General features: G+C 38.8%; 1 protein-coding gene across 1 annotated transcript in view; it reads left to right on the forward strand.

Moving 5' to 3' along the window:
• ARIH1 (ariadne RBR E3 ubiquitin protein ligase 1) overlaps positions 1-494 on the forward strand; it is a 120,954-nt gene extending 120,460 nt beyond the window's left edge. The window contains exon 14 of the mRNA XM_079698933.1: positions 134-494. Within this exon, the coding sequence (XP_079555059.1) occupies positions 134-218 (85 nt within the window). The 3' untranslated portion in view covers positions 219-494. The remainder of the gene's footprint in view (positions 1-133) is intronic.
• The last annotated feature ends 23,938 nt before the right edge of the window (positions 495-24,432 follow it).

Consider the following 24,432-nt stretch of genomic DNA (forward strand, 5'->3'; position numbering starts at 1 on the left):
CAACAACAAAAAACAGGTGCTTGGTTCTAAGTCTGGATAAACTGTAGGGAACCTTAAAAAATAAGTAAATGCCTCTTTTTTTTAATTATTGGAGGCTGACAACGGGTTTTTTTTTTTTTCTCTTTGATTACAGATACTGTGAGAGTCGACGAAGGGTTTTGCTACAGCATGTGCATGAAGGCTATGAAAAAGATCTGTGGGAGTACATTGAGGACTGAGAATGGCCCTGCATAAAATGAACTCTGAAAACTTTATCATCTAGAGTGCTCATGCAATTAAAACAAACAAAACAAAATAGATACAAACAAGGAGGCACTAAGCCTATTCTGACACCGCTGGTCTATAGTACCAGAATTCTGTTTTGTTAATGGAAAGTTTAAGTAAATTATATTGTAATAAAAAAAAGGTAGATAAACCATTGTACAACAGTATTCTAGGCCGCCAACAAAAGTGTGACAGACACACTAAAAGCCCTCCAACTTTAACTTGTAACGTAGCTTCATTCTCAAAGCTGACTCCTTTTTTTCATTTTCTTTTTTCCTGAGTGTAGTACAGTTAAAATTTAAAATAGCTCTTTGACACTGCTTTTCATGTCCAAACCAGCCATTTTGTTGTACTTTGGTAAAGGACCTCTTCCCCTTCCTCCCCTGCACATAGGGATACACCCAAACACGCAGAGTGTCTCTCTCTCATACCCCAAGGTCATGAGTGAATGATGATTAGTTCCTTGTAAAGAAAATTCTTGGGGCGGGGAAGAGGGTAGGCAGAAAGAGGGGTTAAACAAACAAACAAAAAAAAACAAAAAAACTTTGTATATGACTTTTAAAACAAGAGGACAACACAGTATTTTTCAAAATTGTATATAGCGCATATGCATGGACAAAGCAAGCGTGGCACGTGTTTGCATAATGTTTAATTACAAAAAATATTTATTCTTTAAAAATCTTCAAGATTATGTCTTTTGCTGTGCATTTTCTTTCAGTTTGCTTTATCTTTCCAGGGTTGAGGGTTGGGCTAAAAGGTGTGTTGGTTTAGCACCTCTGGAAGACCTATCTAGAACTCTTTGATTTCCCTTTCCTGAGATTACTTTGCCCTCTCTGGTTTGATATGTTTGTTGCTAGCCATGGGCCTCATGCCCTGAATTCCCAGCTCCTGGTTGGGTATAGAGAAGTCAAGTTCTGACTAAATGCCATGGCCTGATAAGGGCTGCAACAGGGAGCTTTGCTGCTGCAATTCAAGAATCACCCAGTCCCCAACCTCATCCCTTCTCCACGGCCTCATGCATCTACGTAAGCCTTTGTGTGCCCGTGTCATATAGCTGAAGGCTTCCTGTCACATCCAGAGGAAACATTTCAAAAATTTTTCCCCTTAATTGCTGCTTTGAGCCTTTTAAGATTTTAGTTATGGCTCTTCTCTCACCCCTTCTTTACGTTAGGGTGTCAGATAGAATGTTTTTCCTTTAAATATAAATAAATAGCCATTCACTTACTTTCAGATTGTGAATTAAAAATGGCAGATACTGAAATTGCCTATGTGTGTTGCTGTGGGTTCAGTTTGAAGGCAAACACCCTAGAACTTGATATTCCCATCTAGTGCATTTAAATAGAAACCACTGTTTGCTTCTTTTCTATTGTCAGCAAATAGGAGAATTAATAATGTGTTTTAGCTGTGATGTCCATTTTTATGAAATTTCTACTAAGAGCTATGTTAAAAGTAAAGGGTGGTGGTGGTTTTATTAACTATGTATCTGTTTAGGCCATTCTTGCTGTGGTATTTTTCAACAGATTAGCATCCCTAAATCTGTCAGTTTTATACAGGAGTACAGAGTGAACTAGGCAACTAGATTGAGGTCTTAATACTAAATACCACTTGTGGCTGAAGGACCTCTTTGTCTTCCTCTAAATGTCTTGCGCCTAGGGAGTGTTTACCGTTTGTGAGGCAGCTTTGTCTGCTCTTGCATTGTACATCTTATTACATCATTGGGAAGTAGGTTCACTTTCCTCTGGCCTTTTGCCTAAGTTAGGCTTTGCTAAATCAACCCTACTTTTCCTTTTAGAAAAGGTTGTTACATGAGATGTACTTGCAACTATTCTTTTCCCATCAAAAATCAGTGAATGTTTGCTGAATATATTATGCTGCTTCCTTAAACCACTTGTTGCTTTAGGATCAACTTTACCTGTACCTTTTATCCTCCCTTCTCTTGCCACCTTAGGTGCAAATCTGAACTCAGTGTCTGCTTCTTCCGTATTCTCTTCTCCTCCCCTTTCCCTGTCAACCATTTGACTTTATTTTCAATGACTGCATCAATCTTAAAAGACATTTATCAAAACTAAGGATTTTTTTTTTTTTAAAGAAAGCTTGAATAAGTTCCTTTCCCTGGTAACTTTGAAAAGCAGCCAGAGTTGCTATCTAGATACATGTGGTTCCATTAAAATGTTTTGTGTATGTGTGGTGTTTTTAAAAAACCTTACCAGTTAACTGCAGTATCTAAGTTTGAGTGTCATAAATCCTTTTTACATGCTCCCCTTACAACAATTACCCAAAAACAATGTGTGCACTTCATAATATCAGCCCCCACCCATGGAGGAACAGTGCTTTTTAGAGCTGCTTTCTAGTTTCAGTGTTGGCATATTACCTGAGGGTATAGCAATTGTGAGTGCATTCCCTAATTTGTATGGATCAAGATAAATTGACATTTTCCACTTCCAAGCTTTTAACAGCTGTCTCCATATTTGACAGAATTCCCTGAGTTAATTGCTTTCATTGTTAGTAACTTCAGTGACCCCAGCTGGGATAGGCAAGCCATATTGTATGACAGCTTCCCTGTTTCACCTACCTAAGTCTTTCTGTCAGAGGGCTCTATTCATGGTCAGCACCAGGGTCTCCCTGTCTTCTTGAGGTCTTCTGAAAAGTGCATGCTTCATTTGAACAATTCATTGAGCAGTAGATGGACTTTAAATGATTTACAATAAAATGTCGATCCAAAGCGCAGGATACAAACCACAGTGGTAAAATTGAGTAGTATACAATATCATCAGACTCTAAATTCTGTGTAATCTGCTGCGACCCAGATTGTATGTGTTTTATGTGTGTTTAAATAAATATATTAAATACACAGGTGTATACATACACACAAATATAACAGATCCAAGACTGACTGACTTGATTTGAAATGGTTGAATCTGCAGTGTAAAATGTGGATCAACCATGATTAGGAACTGAAATTTAGTATAAGAGAGAAAAGGACTTGATGTAACAAAATCTTTTAGCTACAAATCCCAGTATAGAGCACTTGGGGGATGGGAGGGGGCGGGTTGGTGAGACAATCAGATCAGTAAATTGATAAAATGCTCCTAACCCTGTAATTTTGTGCATAGAGCACCCTGTGCTGTGGAAATAACTGTTCTTAGATTTTCATTGTAACTGGACTGTTCAGGTTGCCCAGAGGGAAAGAACATTCCTAATTCTAATAAAATAAACTTTTATTTTGTTATTCCATTAGTTACTTATGTTTATTTTTATAGGTTAAAAAAAAAAGACGGTGGCCTAACAGTCACCTGCAGTATGTGCCTTATTCACTGTTCCTACTTAACATGAAATGTCAAGGTTTGGTTCAGTTTCTTTTCAGGGAACTGTGAATGAGACTATCCCCAACAATTATCTTGGTTAATGAAGCCTTCAGAGCATTTTCTCGAAGACTTCCAATTTCTGTGTCTTGAACATTGAATTTAGATTGCTATTCATGTTGTAACAGTGATATTAAATGCTCAGTAGATCTTTGTCAATTTATAAAGATAAAATATTTAAAAAGTCATTCTCATGCTTAAAACTCCTTCACATTACTTCCACTTAGCTCACTTTTAGAAGCTGATATCTCCCATAGGAATGGAGGGAGAGTTGTCTTAAAGAAGGTCCCAAAGTTGAGATCTTTGTTATTGATATTCTAGCCAAGTCCAGATTTTAGGACAATTTAATTTGGTCTTATTTGGATCTGTAATTATGAGAGTTCATTTATCACTTGTATCTTCAAAGCACTTTAACTTGTATCATTGTCTAAAGCAAGTGGGGTAGAAATTACTCTGTTTTATAAAAGAAAATAAGGCTCAACAAGGTTAAGTAACTTGCCCAAGATTTCACAATTTATCCTATCTGGGACTCAAGCTTTCTTCTATCTGATGAACATCATACTACCTCTTTGTATCATATTTTCTTAATCTGGTCTCAGAATGACCTAGCATTCAATACCAAGAAAGGTGGTTCTTATCTACGGTGTTGTACTTTTAAACCACATCAAAGACTATAAATGCCTGTCACTGCTACTGTTAGAGGAATGCTATGTACTATCTCTGATCTTCAATTTGCTATTGCAGACTTTGCAACTAATGTGGCCCTGTGTTTTGCCTCATCAAATAAATCAGCCATGGATAGAAGAATAGCTCTTCCCATCTTGGTGATTAGGACAGGCATCATGAGAAGACTGTGTGATAGTTGACAGTAAACAGTTCATCGTTTGATTTGATAAACAGGGGCCAAGTAATTTGCAGTTGTAGGTCTAGTTATTTCAAATGAATTTCCAATGTGAAGAATTTTGGATAGTCTGTTGGAACTTGTTACAGAAGTTGTTTTGTAACTGAAAATGCCCAGAATAGCTCATTTCCATTTGTTTCTCAGCATTTCTTCTTGGAACTGGATGACCTATGGGACTTTCAGAAGATAAGTAGTGAGTGTTAGGGAGAAATCTTGGCTCCTTCAGAAACAGGAAAAAGTGTGAACCCCTCATACTTTTTCAGGTTTCTTTGGGGATAAAGTTGGTGTATTTCTGGTTCATTTTAAGGAATTTGTTTCTCCACTTAATTACCCAAGATGAAATAGCTGACTCGGAAATGCTCAACTGGAAGTAATCAAATAGTGCCTACTGCAGGAGTGGAGGCAACTGTGGTTGATGTTTCTCTAAGCAATAGCATTTAGGCTGGGGAAAATAATATGAGATTCTTTTGAAAAGCAGTTTTCAGACTACGATTAAACTATAGATATGCTTGTTTAGGGCCATATTCAGAGTAGGAGCCAATTATTATATAAATCAGTCACACATTGATAGCTAGCAGCTCTAACAATGCCAAAAGCACAACTTTACTACTACAGTAATCCAGGGGTTTCAAGTAATAGCAAGAGTCTCAAACTCAGATGTCTACAAGAACTAGGTAAGCATTTTAATAGACTACCCTGGGCTAAGTGGGCTCTCAGAGGAGCCTATGAAATACACTTTACGTGAATTCTCTCAATTTTGAAATGGTCAGTAAAATATTCTTAAATGTGGCTCAAAGAACTGCACATGGGCCTTGTCATTTTCCAACTTGTGTTCTAATTTAATGTCCATTTTACACATTGAAATCACTGAGAAACTTCAAAAGTACAAACCAAAAAACACTATGCTTGAGTTCTACCCCATAGGAATTATGATTTAATTGCTTTGGGTTGTGTCCTGAACATCAATAATTTTTAAAGTCCTATCCCCATCCCCAACCCTGATGATTGTGCAGTGCAGTCTGAGACCTGTAGGCAAGGTTGAGACCATTGATCTAGATACTTACATAGTTTCAAAGAGGAATGTAGTTGAGCACCCTAGTCGTAAGGGACAGTAGGACGTGGGGCGAATTTACAAGCTCAGGAAAGGGCCACACTGTAGGCCCTAGCTGAATGGGTTTTGTGGAATGGTGCCTCCTCGGGTATAGTGTAAAGCACCCAATTTGCTTTTTTTGTTGGTTTTTTGGTAAGTGGTCCACCTTGGAGAAAATAAAATTCACAAAACTAAAAGAACTGTAGAACTGATAAGCTCAGTAGAATATTCACGTCAACTGGCAATATATTTTCTTATCAAGGGAGAGAACCCTATCTGGAAGTAAATTAGTGTAGAGTCTGAGCAAGTTGTTGATTAAGCTATCTGTTTCGAGTCAGTGCACAATTCTGTTTAATCACTTAAATTCAGAGCACTTGAAAGTCACAAGTTTCTTGCTGTCACTTTCATTTTTTTGATGAACTTGTATGTTAAAAGACAGTGGATTTTCCTATTTTTATTCCCAGTGTTGTTGGCGTAGTAGAAAGAATATCAGTATTTCTCAGCCATAATTTTCCCTTTGTAAAATGGGGATACTAATAGGAGCTATAATTTGTTGAGTGCTTCTTGCCAGATGCCTTACTTATGTTATTTGTATCTTCTAAGCAGCCCTAAAACAAAGTAGGCTTTGCTATCCTATTTTATAAATGAGAAGAAAGGTGTATAGACTATTAACTCGAACTTAACAGTTTATGGCAGCATTGTGCTTGTCTAATTCCATGTGTTCATTCTATCATGTCATATTGTCTTTTATAGGAGTATTGTGAGGGTCAAAGAAAATTAATGGGAAAACAAATCCTAGTTACAAATAGTGAGCTTACTGGTACTAACAGGCAAAATATAAGGATACAGAGCTGTCTCATAGACTCCCAAAGGCAGAATGAGATCAGATCCAGGAACTAGAAATCCATTTTGGACTCCTAAACTGGCACTGTCTGCAGTCTGTACATCCACATCGTTCTAAAGACTTCTGCTTTTCCTGTCAGCCACCGCCATAGCTCTAGGTGTTATATGTTAACTGTCCCAGACACATGTAGACAACCAGACAGAGCCATGGAACAAGATCATTGGTACAAATGTGGCTTTGGGGGGTTACCCCTGTGGATTGGGAGGCAAATTTTGGAGATCATGGCTCACTGGCTGTACATCACAGGTGTCCTTGACAATACCAAAATGCCCTGAAAGTTTTCTTTTTTAAATAAATTTAAAGAGTTTGTATATAATAGATAATTATGGCTAACTTATTTAGTGTTTACTAAATGCTTCATGGCCATCTTTTTAAAATTGCAAATCATATGAGATAGTTGCCATCCCCATTTTATAAATAAGAAAATAAAAGCGCAAAGAAGGTGGGTTATTTCTTTGAGGTCATCCTTTTGTAAGTGGAAGAATGAAGATTCAAGCCTAATTTCCTTCTGTCAGCACCCACGGTGTTGGGCACTGTTCTAGGCACTAGAGGTACAGCAGTGAACAAAGGGGTCTGTTTGTCTGAAGCATTTAATCCTGATTCTACATAGACACTCAGTGGGTTGCCCAGGGTCACCCAGCCAGTTAATGGCAGATCTGCAGGCACATTTGGAGCACTACACTAAATTCTTTTCACTACTATAGCTGCTTCTCAAACAACCTTGCCAAAAGTATCTGCTAAAATTACAGACTAGTTAGGGGACTTCCAACCTCAGGAGACTCCCATGACTAATTCTTATTTTTGGCTCCTCTCTGTTCAAAACATGTCTTTTTGTTGTTAACCTCAGATACTCTACTAAGAAGGACCCAAAGTATGCCTTTTTCTTCTCCCTCACATTTCAGAGCCACCCTGGCATTTTAATGAGAGTTTAAAAAAGCAAGTCTCGTATTTCCAAACCCTTTCCAGAAGGCAGTCTTGCCGATACTGAGCTGATGATGTGGCTTCCTGTGCACAAAATAACATTTCCTGATTTGGTGTTTTATTTAGCACCTGTATATCCCTCCTCACTACTCCACCTGTATAAAAGTTTGGTTTTTAGTTTTCAAGCTGCCTGCTTTTTGCCACGGAGTATTCAAGTTTCTTTCAGAGTGAGAATATGGAAGGTGATTATAGAAATGAATTCTCTATTGTAGATAGGTAATTCTCCAGAAAGCTGTCTAGGATGAAAACTTGCTTCTCTAGATTTTAGATTTCCTTCTGATGGTTAAAATTGGTTTCTGTGTGAGTAACAACAAAGCAGTGCCCTAGAAACCACTTCAGTGTATGTTAAATGACAATTTCTTAGAATTGTGAACCAGGGCTTTTGCAGTGAGGATCTGGTTCTCTGGAATCAGTTGGCCAAGTTGGGATTCCTAAGGAGTGAGCAAACACACTGTCCTGAGTTTTCTGAGGGACCCTATCCAAAAACATCACTATTTATTGAATTTCCCACCACCTTCTCACAGGGGGACTCCCTGTGTGTACTCCCACCTCTGCAGGTCACATCATTTTCTCAAAGGGAGTGCCGTGTAAAATGATAAGCAGAATTCATGGGGCATCTCTTATGGGTCTACTTAGGCAGTAGACATTCTAATAAAATGCTCTAGAATTGTAAGTTCTTGCACCTGCTCTCAAGTCATTTATAACCTAATTGCTGGTCTTCCTGGTATGAGCAAAGTTGTTGGTTTGTTAATAAATTCCTACCGTATGACCCTGACTTGTGGTTCATTTCTACATAACTAGGGCAAATACTATAGTGTTTTCTAACAAAGGAGGAAGCATGATCTGAGTGTCCACCTGCTTTGGATAGGAAATAAATTTGTATCCAAAATCCTGTGACTGGTTTAGAGCATTGTAAATGTCATGGCAGCAAATACCAGAGAATGGTTTTTATGAAGAATAATAGTGTTCTACATGCCTTTGAAGAATTAATTTTTACTCCATTGTTTTGACTACCTTGCAATAGGGTAAATTAAGTATTAATACCATCGATTCATGTTAAAATCACATTAGTATAAGTCAGTGCCTTACAATGGTCAAATGGTTGCTTACTAACCAATGGAAATGAACTGTTGGTTCCACAGAATTGCTTCACAGATTCTAAATGCTACTTCTTAGGGGCACTGGATTGTGTGCCCTTTAAGATAAATTGTATGATCAAGGGCCTAGCCCTGAACAGATTAGAGCCCAAAGATCATACTGAGGAGAACAAATCAGATAGGTCAGTAAAGGGTCGGGGACAGATGCTCCTGGAGTAGGTATCCTCAACTCACCTTTAAGTTGATATATAGAAATCAATGTATTATAAATGCACACGTTAAGTGTTCAGATTGATGTTTCAGCGATTGTATACCTCTGTGAGTTAACCACCCAAAAGAAGATATAGTTACCATTAACCCAGAAAGTTCCCTTGTGCATCTTTCAAATCATCCCTGCTCCCCTCCCTACTCTAATGATCGTTTGCCGATTTTTCTCACTGAAGATTTATTTTGCCTGCTTTTGGACTTTATATAACTGAATCATATAATATGTACTCTTACATCTGGCTTCTTTCATTTATAATGCTTTAAAGACTCATCCATATTGTTGTATGTATTGATAAATTATTCTTTATTGCTAAGTAGTATTTCATTCTATAAATGTACTACAGTTTGTTTATCCATTCTCCTATTGATGGACTTTTAGGTTGTTTCATTTGGGGCAATTATGAATAAGGATATATATATATATATTAAGTTATATTTTTTTTGTTTTGTGGGTACATGTTTTCATTTCTCTTGGATAAATACCTAAGAGTAGAAAATTGCTGAGTCATATGATAACTTTTTAAGAAACTGCCTTCCTGTTTTCTGAAGTGATTTATCATTTTGTACTCTTATCAGTGATGTATGGGAGTTTCAGTTACTTCATGTTATCAGTGTTTTGTTTTTTTTTTTTTTTTGCGGTACGCGGGTCTCTCACTGTTGTGGCCTCTCCCGCTGCAGAGCACAGGCTCCGGACACGCAGGCTCAGCGGCCATGGCTCACGGGCCCAGCCGCTCCGCGGCACGTGGGATCTTCCCGGACCGGGGCACGAACCCGTGTCCCCTGCATCAACAGGCGGACTCTCAACCACTGTGCCACCAGGGAAGCCCCAGTGTTTTTTATATTAGCCATTTTAGTGGGTATGAAATAACTCTATGATTTTAATTTACATTGCATTTCCCTGATGATTAGTGATGTTGAGCACTTTTCATATGCTTGTTTTACATTTGTATATCTTTCATGAAATGTCTTATCCCATTTTAAAATTGAATTGTCTTTTTATTGTGGTTATTCTGTGAATTCTGGATACAAGTCCTTTGATGGGTATATGTGCTGTGATTATTTTTTGTAGACTATGGTTTGTTCACTTACTGGGATCTTTTGATGAACAGAAATTTTTATTTTGATAAAGTCCACCTTATCAAGTTTTTCTTTTATGATTTTATGACCCCCAAGCTCACAAAGAATGTATTTTCTTCTAGAAGTTTTATGGTTTGGGGTTTTATGGCTATCTGTGATCCATCTCACTGGTTTTAGGTTTTAAATCTATGGTTTGGAGTTTTACGTTTAAGTATATGATCCATCTCCAATTAATTATTTGTACAGAATGAGGTTTATTTCAACATAGATACCCAGTTGTTCCAGCAACATTTGTTTAAAAAGATTTTTCTTCACCCATTAGATTGACTTGGCATCTTGGTTGAAAATCAACTGACCATATGTGTGTGTAGTTATTTCTAGACTCTCTATTCTGTTTCCCACAGAATACTTCATTTCCCACAATACTTCATTATTATTTCTGTTCATGTTTTCCAGCAAGTCTAGGGTTCCATGTGTTATAAATTCCCTTTAATATGAAGAACTTTCTTTTTAACATTTGTTCTATTGCAGTTTTTCTAAAGATGAATGGTCTCAGCTTTTATCTGTCAGAGAATATCTTTATTTTTCAGGGGTATTTTAGTTGAATATTAAATTCTATGTTGACCTTTTATTTCTTCTTTTAGTATTTTAAAGTCATTTATTTGTCCTCAGGTCTCATTTGTTTCTGGTAACAAATCATCATTTTTATGTGTCTCCCTGTCCATAATGTGATTCCCCCCCATGGTTACATCTGCTCTTTATCTTTGGTTTTCAGCAGATCGACTGTGATATGTCTAGGTATTTTTTTCTTTGTATGGAGTTTACTGAACCTCCTGTATCTGTGTTGCTGTCTTTCATTAATATTGAGTATTTCTTGGCTTTTATCTCTTCAAATATTTCTTCTGTTCCATACTCTCCCACCTTGCCTCTCCTTCTGAGACTCCAGTTACACCTATATTAGATGATTTGGTATTATCCTATGGATCTCAGATGATCTTCCCTCATTCTTTTCTCTTTTTGTTTTTAGTTTGAATACTTTCCATTTAGTTGTCGTCAAGTACCCTGATGCTTTTCTCTTAAACCTATCTGATGAAATCTTTCTGATACTGTACTTTTTATTTCTAGCATTTCATTATGTTTGTATAGTTATCATGTTTCTGCTTAAATTTTCCATTTTTCATGTATGTTGTCCACATTTTCCACTAGAGTTTTTAAAGCATTTTCGTCATAGTTATTTCAAAAACCCATCTATTGATTGTAATATTTTAGCCTCCACTAGATTTTTATGCATTTTACTTTCAGCCAAAGTTATTTTAAAGATCCCACTGATAATTCAACATCTGGGTCATTTCTCATTCTGCTTCTCTTGAACCTTCCCTCTGTTACCATGGATCTTATTTTCTTGCTTTTGCACATGTCTTGTATATTTGATTGTATGCTGGACGTTTTGTATAAAAACAGGAGAGACTTAAGTAAGTATTACTTCAAATTGGGGCATGCCCATTTTTCTTTCAGCCATTTGAGTAATGGCTCAGTCAATCTGATGTATATTTGACCTAGATCTGGGCACTACTGCAGCCTTAGTTTGATTCAGTTCACCCTGACTTTGCTTCGTGGCTAAGGTGTCAGCTTTTGGAAATGTGGGAGACCTCTTCTAGTGGAAAATGTGGACAAACCAGCCTAGCTGCCAGGTTTTCTTGGGCACTGGGATAGGGGGGTAGAGGTGTATTTCTCTCAGCTCTTGTGTGTGCCCTACCCTTAGTCTTTTCAGGAAGAATGCCCACAATGCCTGGGGGATGGGTCTCTCAGCCCTCCTGCCTCACTGTCAGCCTTCAAGAGTATCTGTGGTGGATTTCTCAGCATTCCTGCTTTGCCTCCTCATTTTAAGGTTATCTCGCACTTCGGAAAGTCTCCACTTACCTCAAGGGAAGGAGTAATCTGTCTCAACTTTTCTATTATACACACCCCCTTCCCACTTTTGGTTACTACCTACCTGTACTTTTTAAGATCCAAGAGGTAAGATTGGTGGGTGGGTGCAGGTTTTCTCTGTGGATTTGGGTCCTCTAGATTCTAATGTCATGCCCGCCTCAATGAGACTGACATTTTTGTTAAATTTCCACTGGCTTCTCTTTATTCCCCTATGGTGGATTTCTCTTCTTAGCATAGTTCAGCCAGGAATATGAGCAGCCATGTATCTCTTCTCTCCTATGAAGGACTTAGCAGACTTAGCATTTTCTGGAGGTTAGTTCACTTAGGGTTTCTTTATGTCCTTAGCTTTCTGATGAGTTAAAAATATTTTTGATTTTCTAGCTAATCTAGCCTTTGCTAGGGTGGGAGATATATTCTGTGGTTTTCTACATCCAAATGAGAAGTGAATTCTAGGAATGGGAGTTTAAAAAAAAGTTTCATTTACATATTTTCAAAGTAATTTTTAAAATTATATATACATGGATAATAAAATGTTAAATTTTATAGAGTGGTGAACAATGAAAAGCAAATTACCTTCCCATTACAGGTTCCCAAGTCCTCTCTACTCCCTCTACAGAGACAAACATCATTACCAGTTTCTTGATTGTTTCTCAAAATTCTGTATACAAAAAGTGTGCATATCTTCCCCCCTTATTTTTTTTTAATACAAATAGAACCATACTATATCTTCTATACTTTGTTTTTCTCATTTAACTATTTCACCATCTTGAAGTCCTTTACAGACTGCATAATATGTCTTCGTATGGATGTACTGTGATTTATTTGAACAGTCCCTGGTGATGGACATTTGGGTTGTTACCAGTTTTTTTTTGTTTTTCTCACAAACATTGCAGTATATATGCCTTTGCCCACATTTGTGGTTGAGTATGTGTAGTATCAGGAATGGGCATATTTAAAATGCTTCATGAAGGCCCCTGGAGCTTCATATTAATTCACAGTGTTTCTCAAGGTGTTGGCTGGGCTCTCAGCAGTTGGTAGTATGGGTTTGGGGAAGACTGGGTACCGCAAAAGACTCATGAGGTTCTGGAAAGTTGCCTGGCAGGTGGTGTCAGAACAAAGCTGGCTATAGACCCTACCAGAGTAGGAGTGACATATTAAAGTATTTAAAATGTAGAAACTGAACTGTAATTCCTTCTTTATACATATATTGGGGATGTTAAAAAGTTACTGATGTCAGATTGCTCTCTTGCCTCCTCAGCCCCCACTATGGGGTAAAAAAGATAAATACCATTTTGTTTGGAATGTCTTACCCAGCTATATGACTTGAATGATCCTGATAAACAAGATTACATCCAAGGAGGTTTTCTAAGGGAAATGAAGACTTATACAAGAAACATTATCTATGTGATTCTGGGATCTTCCTGTGAAGATGTTATGTTTTTTGAGATTTTTTTTCTAATTACCTATCTAATTAGCACATTAAGTTTGGTTGTTGACATTTGAGAAACCAACGTGCTTTCTCATGAAAAAGGCCCTTGCACAGAAAGTGCTCTTTTTTCTAAGATCTGGGGTCAAAGGAGAGATTTTTAAACATATAATAATGGCTTCTACTTATTTAATAACGTAGGCACAAAAAATGTCATTTACTTCTCACAGGACCCCTTTCAGGGAGATTTTATATATTAGGAAGTATGCTCATGAGTTTTCTACCAACATCATCTTCCCTAAGGCTCCCCATCTCAGTAACTGACTATACTATTCACTCAGTTGCTTTTAAAGTTAGAAACGTAGTAATCTTTCTGTGACATCTATATCCCTTTCCCTCATTCTCCCATATCCAATTCTACACCTTAGGAAATTTGTTTTACCTCCTAAAATTCTTGAGAATCCATTCACTTTTTCTCCTTTTCCCATCACTCTAGTCCAAGTGAACTGTTTTATCATTTCATTTGCAGTATCCTTTTAGTCACCCCTAGGTTATCAATTCTTGTCCCTCTCAATTCATTCTCCACTCATTAGCTAACATGAACACATTAATTCATTTAACATGAATTAAATGTTAATTTTGACTATGTTACTCCTTGCCCAAAACTCTCTAGTGCCTTCCCAATGTCCTTAGAATAAAATCCCTTGCATGGCCTCTGTGGATCTACACCACTAGTCTCTCCTACCTCTCCACCTATTGCAACCAACTCTTTTCCCCTTCCTCTTTCCAGCCATGCTGGTCTTTCTGTGCTGCAAACTGGCCAAGGTTCTTCCATCCTCAGGGCCTTTGCACAAGCTTTTCCTTTGCCTTAGAATTTTTCCCCAGCCTGCCCACTTCCTCATCCCCCTTCCCCAAGCTAATGCCTTATCCTTTAGGTCTCATTTTAAACATACCTTACCCAGGGAAACTTCCCTGTCTAAACAAGTCTAGATTGGATCTCCCTGTTATGTGCTTTTACTACTCTGTATTTTTCCTCAGCATTTATCACAATTCTAATTATATAGTTATGTTATTCTTTTAATTTTGTTATTGGAATAGGTAATACATCCATTTCATACAAAATTCAAATTGTAAAAGGGTATAGAGTCTCTTCCCTTCCCCGTCCCTCTGCTACCCAGTTTTCTTCCTTACAAGTAACTACTTTTAGCATTTTGAATATCCTTTCAGAGATTTTGAGTATATAAGCAATTATGTACATAATTTTCATCTTTATTTTTGCCTTCTCTTATTAACACAGATCCTATGTACATTTTATGCACTTTGTTTTTATCTGTTAATGTATCTTGGCAATTCTTCTATATCGCTACGTAAATGGTTTCTTTTTCATGTACCATACAGTATGGGCTCATCATTATTTCTTTAACCTTAATTATTGGGCATTTAGGTTGTTTTCAGGTTTTGGTTATTATGAACAATGCTGCATTGAATAACTTTGTATTTAAAGTCATTTTCCACATTTATACCTATAGAATATATTCCTAGAATTAAAATAAAGAAGTTAAAGGTTACGTGCATTTTAAATTTGGGTAGTAATTTCCAAACTGCTGTCAATGGAGGTTGTACCAATTCACATTCCCTCTAGCCACAGATGAAGAATGCATGTTTACTCACAACTCAATGAAAATTTTTGTTCTCTGACAATGTAAGAGGTGGAAAATATCTCTTGGAAACTTTAATTTGCATGTTTTCTCTTCCTTGCAAAGTTATATTTTCGTATGTTCAAGAGGCATTTGTATTTCTTCTTTAGTGAACTGTTTCTTCATAAACTTTACTTACGTTATTTAATGTGTGACTTCCTCGCTACACTCGAAGGTCAGGGATCCCACGTATTTCGCTCATCGCATAGCTCCTGGTACTGAAGTGAATGAAGCTCAAAGAAATGACTGGCTCACGTCATGCAGTAGTCACATACGGAACTCATGTTTGACTCGAAAGCTCACGTATTTCCACGATCACCCAGTGGAAAGACTGAGCATTTAATTCACCACAGCAGGGGCTAGAAAGGTAATGTAAAAACGGCTGAAGTGTGCTGGAAAGAGAGGACTGTGGCAAAAAGGCCAACAAATGCCTAACTACAGTAGCAGCTGTTTTCAGATCTATTTTACCGCCAAGCAGGAATGCAGGTCCGTTGTCGGATCTTTATTTATTCCGAGGCCGAATTTCTGGCTTTCTTGCGAGATCTCCTGTTTTTTAAGTATTTCCAGTCAAAACAAGACTGCCTTCAAATGCAGCCCACCGGCAGCGGATTTGCAAACTCTAGCGTAAACAAAAGTGGGAGGCTGATGAGGCGGGTAATACCTTAGCTGGACAAAGCCGAGAAACAAGGAATTTTTATGTAAGGCGAGAATGAGGTTCTCCGCCGTAGGGTTTGGGCTTGGGGGCCGGGACTCCCGGAAAGACGCTGGAAATAAATGCTGGGTGGCATCAAAGCAGAGCAGGGCCAGGCGGCGGGAGGGCGCGCTGCCGTCCCAGTTGTGGCTGGCCACTCCACCCAGCGCTGTTGGGGGTTTCTCAAGCAGCGTCCACACAATGGTGTAGGGCGGTAGGGGCTGGCCGGGATGAAGGGGACGACTGGCTGCGCATTCCCTCACCGGCTCTTTTAGAGCCAAGTGGACCGCAGGAAAGCACCCGACCCTTTCCCCGCTTCCAGAAGACCCTCTGCCTCCCAGGCAAAGCTTCCCGCTCGGTGATCTACTTCTTTCCCTACTCAGGCCCCTCCCTTCTTCCCCAATCCTACGACTTCCGCTTGCCTGGTCTTTTGGGAAACGGCCGACTTCCGGCCTCGCAGCGGTGGGCGGAGCTAAGATGGCTGAGCAGAGACTCGCGATGGTGAGCGTTGAGGTTCTGCTTGGTGTCTCGGCTGCCAGGCGTGGTTGGGCAGGGCCGGGCGGAGCGGAGATGGGGGCTGGCCGTCGGCCTGTGTCCCACGCAGCTGCCGCTGGGGAAATGCGTGGCCGGGGCTGGAGCGCCTCGGGGTGCCCGGGGTGACACGGTCCGACTCCCGGGAACTGCTCCGTCTGGGGCCCTGCTGAGTTCTTTGCAGCTCTGGGCCTGTGCTAGGACTTGGGTCTCTCTTGGGGTGCTCTAGGAGATTTTCATCGGAAATGGCTCTTTTCCTAGCTCCATGTTTTCTGTCTCATAGGGTTTGGAAAGGAAGCACTACCACCCGTGCAGAGACAGGTTCTGTTAATCCCCTGGATTAGGAATTGAATGAGACAAATCCTGGAAGCTTTCTTCGTCAGTACCGTCTGCGGATGGGGCGAGAGCATGTTTTCGCAAGTTTAGGAATTCATCTGGCCTGAGTTAGTCGTTGATTTAAACTCCACAGAACTTCTAATACAGAGTAACTCAGGTGAATTCGGGATGACCCAGTAGTAGTTATTTTTGAGGCGTAAATTCATAATTGGATCTAATTTCTATAAATTTCCAAGTGTGAAACCTTGTCTACCTTGTTTTAATATTGAATTTCAGAGCATGTTCTGCGCGTTTATTAGAATGACTTTACTTATTCGGGATTTATTGCCCTTTGAACACCCCCCTGGAAAACTTAGGAGACAAAATAGCAGCCTTTGACAGACTGTTTTATAACTTAGTTTTGGCTGCTAGGGAGCAAGGCCAGTATTACCTTGTCAGGGGGCCTGTTTGTTTTCTAGTCTCTCTTCATTTGCAGCGAAATCAAATTATTATAGTGTAATTAGAAAACTCTGAATACAGACCAGGAGGCCCAAAGCAAAGATTTTTGTTAAGCTACGAATTAAAAAAAAATTAAAAGCATGATTAATGTTTCTAGATTTTAGACATTGAAAACATATTAAAGAAAATACTTCAGCTACATAGTCTTAAATGTAAGGTATAAGGGTAATATGACATTGTTGCAAATATAGCTTATCCTCTAGTCCTCACTGCAGGTATAGGTAGGTGTTCATGAACGGAATAGGAACGTGATGGCAGAATTGTTCTATACTTTTGAATCCCTGGTAGTGAATTAAAGAGGATGACGTTTTTATTCTTTTTTTAAATTTATTTTTGGCTGCGTTGGGTCTTCGTTGCTGCATGCAGGCTTTCTCTAGTTGCGGTGAGCAGGGTCTACTCATCCTTGCGGTGCGCGGACTTCTCATTGCGGTGGCTTCTCTTGTTGCGGAGCTCGGGCTCTAAGCCTGTGGGCTTCAGTAGTTGTGGCACGCGGGCTCAGTAGTTGTGGCTCGCGAGCTGTAGAGCGCAGTAGTTGAGGCGCAAGGGTTTAGTTGCTCCACGGCATGTGGGATCTTCCCGGACCAGGGCTCGAACCCGTATACCCTGCATTGGCAGGCGGATTCTTAACCACTGTGCCACCAGGGAAGCCTAACAGGCGGGTTCCTTTTTTTTTTTTTTTTTTTTTTTGACTTTATTATTATTTTTTTTATTAGTTTCTGCTTTATAACAAAGTGAATCAGTTATACATATACATCTGTTCCCATATCCCTTCCCTCTTGCGTCTCCCTCCTCCCACCCTCCCTATCCCACCCCTCCAGTCAGTCACAAAGCACCGAGCTGATCTCCCTGTGCTATGCGGCTGCTTCCCACTAGCTATCTACCTTACGTTTGGTAGTGTATATATGTCCATGCCTCTCTCTCGCTTTGTCACAGCTTACCCTTCCCCCTCCCCATATCCTCAAGTCCATTCTCAAGTAGGTCTGTGTCTTTATCAGGCAGGTTCTTAATAACCGTGACACCAGCGAAGTCCGGCTTTTTTTTTGATATGACTTTAGCACTTCAGCTGCAAGTTAACTAATCATTTCCATTATTATCAAGTTTAGTGCTAGCAGTGTTATATTTATAGTAACTCATCTTTCAGGTTACCACTGCATGGAAATTTGAATTTTATCCTTTTTGGAAGTGATATGGCATCGTGTAATAGAATTAAAAGGACCTAGCAGTGCCACTCCTAGACCTGTATTCCACTGAAATAAAAGCAGAACATAAGCACCCAGTCCAAGGTGCTCATTGCAGTACTGTTTGTAATGACAAAAAGCTGGAAACAAAGTGAATGCCCATTAGTAGGGTAATGGATGACTTCTGATATGCCCATACTGAGGAATAGTATGCAGCCATTAAAAAGAATGTTAGAACTACATAAGTTGATGTGGAGAGATTTCCATGGTTTACATTTAAATAAAAGCTAGTTGTGGAGTGGGGTGTTAAAAAAAGAACGTTCAGCTTGGCTTTATTCAGTGATTCACGAATCAGTCAGCATCCAGTCTAGCAGATAGAAAGGAGCTCTGAGGAGTTGTACAAAATAGAATACTTTTATAGGCAACAAGGAGCAGGAACAAGGAAGTTACAGACAAAAAGTGCGTTGGTTATTGCAAGGTCACTTTCCTTTAGGGGTTGGCAGAGGTTTATCAGTCATATTATATAACTAGGGCTGAACAGATGACTCCTGATTGACTGGTTTAAAATTCCATTTCTGGGAGAGCTGAAACTGTAAGTCTCCGTTTGTTGACATGAGGCTTAGCAAATATGATTCCATGTTGGGCCTGTTGTCTTGTTTTTAACAAGGGTATATTTTGTGATCTGTTTGTGACACAAAGGAAAAACATGTAGATATATAGATATGGATATACATAGATGTGGATGAGAGAAGACTAAAAGACTTAAAACTCAGAGAATTTTGAACAAATTCATAAGTAAAAATCTAAGAATTCTGCAGCAAAGGCCTTGAGACTAGGAGACATCCCAGCAAAGTGGAGTAAAACTAGTTCAAGGTGGGACACACAGAAATTCTAATATGCTACCAAACTACTGAAGATTATTACCTATTCCTTAGGAAAACTAGGGACTGATATTTATGTTTTATTTAAGAATATAGGGCTTCCCTGGTGGCGCAGTGGTTGAGAGTCCGCCTGCCGATGCAGGGGACACGGGTTCGTGCCCCAGTCCGGGAGGATCCCACATGCTCAGCGGCTGGGCCCGTGAGCCATGGCCGCTGAGCCTGTGCGTCCAGAGCCTGTGCTCCGCAACAGGAGAGGCCACAACAGTGAGAGGCCCGCGTAAAGCAAAAAAAAAAAAAAAAAAAGAATATATAATAAATAGTTTAGAGATCTTAAAAAAAACAAGCAAATAACTCTGGTTTCTATGCTTTATACTTATAATAAACATTTTTATAACTCCTTAATTACTATTTTTTGGTGTATTTGTATAAATACCCATCAATCTTCCTGTAAATTAAAAGATTAAACCTTTCAGAACAGAAAGCAAAAATTACTACTGCACTAGTTGATTTGGCTCAGATATAGTGCCTAGCACATATCAAGTGCTACATGAATATTTGTTAGATGAATAAATCATCACAATACTTAAAAATGAAAGAACCAGAAAAAGTAAAGAACTTATTCTATATATATCCCAGTTATGAATGAGATTGAGTGGGCTAATAGAATCCTTTGTATCTCAGAATGTCCTGGAAGATCTTTTGAGAAAAAGACTCATCAAAAAATTATAATTTAGGGCCTCCCTGGTGGCGCAGTGGTTGAGAGTCCGCCTGCCGATGCAGGGGATACGGGTTCGTGCCCCGGTCTGGGAGGATCCCATATGCCGCGGAGCGGCTGGGCCCGTGAGCCATGGCTGCTGAGCCTGCGCATCCGGAGCCTGTGCTCCGCAACGGGAGAGGCCACAACAGTGAGAGGCCCGCGTACCACAAAAAAAAAAAAAAAAAAAAAAAAAAAAAATAATAATAATTTATTTTAATTCTACTTTGTGCGGAAGAAAGCATTGCTGACTCATGAAAATGCTTTTTGACTCTTTTAAGATTCTTACTTTTCCCCAAAGTAAAAAGAAAATCCCAGTTAGATAATAATAATTTAAAAATTGGGTTCTTTTGCATTATAAAAATAGCTGTGGGACTTCCCTGGTGGTCCAGTGGCTAAGACTCTGCGCTTGCAATGCAGGGGGCCCAGGTTGGATCCCTGGTAAGGGAACTAGATCCTGCATGCCGTAGCTAAAAGATTCCACATGCTGCAACTGAAGATCGCGCATGCAGCAACGAAAATCCTGCATACCACAGCTAAGACCTGGCACAGCCAAATAAATAAATAAATATTAGAAAAAAACAGCTTTGTTGAGGTATAATACACATACCATAAAATTTACATATTTTAAGTATGCAGTTTGGTCAGTTTTAGTAAATTTATATAGTTGAACAGTTGTCACCATGATCCAGTTACGTCTGTCAGTCCAGAAAGTTCCCTTGTAACCACTTGCAGCCAATCTCTAATCCAAACCCAAGCCCATGTCTGATCTTCTTTCTGTCTGCATAGTTTTGCCTTTTCTACAATTTTGTATAATGGAATCACTTAGTATGTGTTTTAAGGTTCATTCATATTGTTGTATTTAGCAGTAGTCTGTAACTTTTTATTTCTAAGCAGAATTCCACCATATGAACATACACATTTTGTTTATCCACAAATTGATGGACATTTGAATTGTTTCCTGTTTTTGGTTATTTGAATAATGTCACTATTACTGGCATGCAAATCTTTGCATGCATATGTTTTCATTTCTCTAGGAGAGTAATTGCTGGGTTGTATAGTAAATTTATGTTTTTAAAAAAAACCTGCTAAACTGTTTTCTAAAGTGGCTATACTCTACCATTTTACATTCCCATGAGCAGTGTATGAGGGATTCGGTTTTTCCACACCCTTGTCAACACTTGGTATTGTCAGTCTTTTTGATTTTAGCCATTCTAGTGGATGTGTAGTAGTGGTTATTGTGATTTTAATTTGTATCTCCCTAATGAATAATGATATTCAATATTTTTTAATGTGCTTATGCATCTATATCTCTTTGAAGTGTCTCTACAGATCTTTTGCCCATTTAAAAATGGGTTATTTCTTTTATTATTAAGATTTCTGTATATGTTAAATCAAGGTAATAAAATAGCTGAAAGAACAAATTATGTATTCTCTTTTATTTTGAGGATTTTTTGGTTGTTATGAAATATATCATACTTCTAAAAGAAAGAATAAAAGGTTATTTGTAAGTTTTAAAGAACAATGCTGTTGACCTAGGAACAACATGGGGATTAGGGGCACTGATCCTCCGCACAGTTGAAAATCTAAGTAAAACTTACAGTGGCCCTCCCTATCCCCAGTTCCCTTGCATCTGTGGATTCAACCAACCTTGGAATATGTAGCACTGTAGTATTTACTATTGAATAAAATCCGTATATAAGTGGACCTTCAAGGTTCAGACCCCTGTTGTTGAAGCATCAACTCTATAATGAAAGCATGTGTTCCTACCTCACATGTTAAGAAATGAGTCATTAAAAATAACTGGGGCTTCCCTGGTGGCACAGTGGTTAAGAATCCACCTGCCAATGCAGGGGACATGGGTTTGAGGCCTGGTCCAGGAAGATCCCACATGCCGCAGAGCAACTAAGCCCGTGTGCCACAACTACTGAGCCTGCACTCTAGAGCCCGCAAGCCACAACTACTGAAGCCCGTGCACCTAGAGCCCATGCTCCGCAACAAGAGAAGCCACTGCAGTGAGAAGCCCAGGCACTGCAACAAAGAGTAGCCCCCGCTCACCGCAACTAGAGAAAGCCCACACGCAGCAATGAAGACCCAACGCAACCAAAAATAAATAAATAAATACATAAAACACACAAAACAAAAAAAACTTTGAAACCTAAATGTCTCCCCTACCTCATTTTCCTCCTTCTCCATCAAAAATGATCTCTTTCCTCAATTTTATGTTAATTATTCTTTTGGTTTTCTTTTTTAAAAATTTATTTATTCATTTATTTATTATTATTTTTTGTCTGCACCGGGTCTTAGTTGTGGCATGAGGGATCTTCATTGTGGCCTGTGTACTTCTTAGTTGCGGCATGTGTGCGGGATCTAGTTCCCCAACCAGGGATCGAACCTGGGCACCCTGCATTGTAAGTGTGGAGTCTTACCCACTGGGCCACCAGGGAAGTCCCTCTTTTGGTTTTCTTTATAGCTTTTATCATACTTAATACCCTTAAACAATATATTGATTTTTAAAAAATTAATGTTTAGTTTTTTCATTTTTTAATGCTGTGAAGTATCTCATTATAGGGAATTCTATTAGATAGAGATTTGGGTTATTTCTGATTTTTTTCCAGCTTTAGTGAGGTATAATTGACAAATAAAGTTAGTGTACAACATGAGGATACAACACACACACACAGTGAAAGGATTCCCACCACTGAGTTAATTAAATACACTCATCACCTCACATGTATAACTATTTTGTGTGTGAGAACAGTTAAATTCTATTCTCTTAAATTTCAATTATACAGTACAATGTTATCAACTATAGTCACCATGTTATACATTAGATCCTTAGACCATATTCATCCTTAACCCTGGCAAGCACTTTTCTACTCTCTGTTTCTGTAAGTTCAACTTTTTTTTTCCTTCTGGTTTTTAATTTAAAAAAAAGAATGCTTCTATGAACAGGGCCAGGACTAGGGTAAGGCAACTGAAGTGCTTAGGATGCAAACTTTAAGGAGTAAGAGTATCTCAGACCTGGCTATGAACACTCATATATGTCTCCTGATCTAAGAATTTCCCCAGGGTATTCCTCGAAGTGGATTGCTGGTTTCTGGGCTACGTACATCTTCAACTTTATAACTTATGGGAGATTCTGCAGTGATTGTAACAATTTATGCTTCTACCACCAGTTCCTGTTGCTCACATCCTTGATATAGCTTTAAATTTTGTCAACATGGTGGATATGAAATGAGGTCTTAATGTGATAGTAATTTACATTTCCCTGATTAGTAATTAGGTAGAGCATCACTGGTTGTTTCCATTTCCTTTTTTGTGCAATGCCTGGTTCTTATGTTTTGCTTATTTTTCTACCTCACTATTTTTCTTATTGATTTATAGTTATTTATAGTTGTGGGCTGTTAATTCTTTGTCATTTTTTGGTTTTGTTTTGTATTGCAAATTTCTTCTCTTAGTCTTCTGTCTTTATTTCTTCTTTGAAACAGAAGTTATTAATTTTTTTTTTTTTGGCTGAGTTGCGCAGCTTATGGGGTTTTAGTTCCCCAACCAGGGGTTGAACCCAGGGACACTGGCAGTGAAAGCACCAAGTCCTAACCACTGGACTGCCAGGGAAGTCCCCAGAAGTTATTAATTTTAATATAGTTGAATGTTTAGATCTTTTCTTAATTGGTTTGTGCTTTTATATCTTGTTGGAAGTAATCCTTCCCTACCTTATGTATTTTTTTAACATCTTTATTGAAGTATAATTGCTTTACAATGGTGTGTTAGTTTCTGCTGTATAACAAAGTGAATCAGCTATACATATACATATATCCCCATATCTCCTCCCTCTTGCATCTCCCTCCCACCCTCCCTACCCCACCCCTCTAGGTGGTCACAAAGCACCGAGCTGATCTCCCTGTGCTATGTGGCTGCTTCCCACTAGCTATTTTACATTTGGTAGTGTATATATGTCCATGCCACTCTCTCACTTCGTCCCAGCTTCCCCTTCTCCCTCCCTGTGTCCTCAGGTCCATTCGCTACATCTGTGTCTTTATTCCTGTCCTGCCCCTAGGTTTTTCAGAAACATTTTTTTTTCTTTTTTAGATTCCATATATATGTGTTAGTATACGATATTTGTGTTTCTCTTTCTGACTTACTTCACTCTGTATGACAGACTCTAGGTCCATCCACCTTACTACCAATAACTCAATTTTGTTTCTTTTTATGGCTGAGTAATATTCCATTGTATATATGTGCCACATCTTCTTTATCCATTCATCTGTTGATGCACACTTAGGTTGCTTCCATGTCCTGGCGATTGTAAATAGTGCTGCGATGAACATTGTGGTACATGTCTCTTTTTGAATTATGGTTTTCTTAGGGTAGGTATATGCCCAGTAGTGGGATTGCTGGGTCGTATGGTAGTTCTGTTTTTACTTTTTAAAGGAACCTCCATACTGTTCTCCATAGTGGCTGTATCAATTTACATTCCCACCAACAGTGCAAGAGGGTTCCCTTTTCTCCACACCCTCTCCAGCATTTACTGTTTGTAGATTTTTTGATGATGGCCATTCTGACTG

Source organism: Hyperoodon ampullatus, assembly GCF_949752795.1.
Source record: "Hyperoodon ampullatus genome assembly, chromosome: 3".
In the NCBI taxonomy this organism is placed as follows: domain Eukaryota; kingdom Metazoa; phylum Chordata; class Mammalia; order Artiodactyla; family Ziphiidae; genus Hyperoodon; species Hyperoodon ampullatus.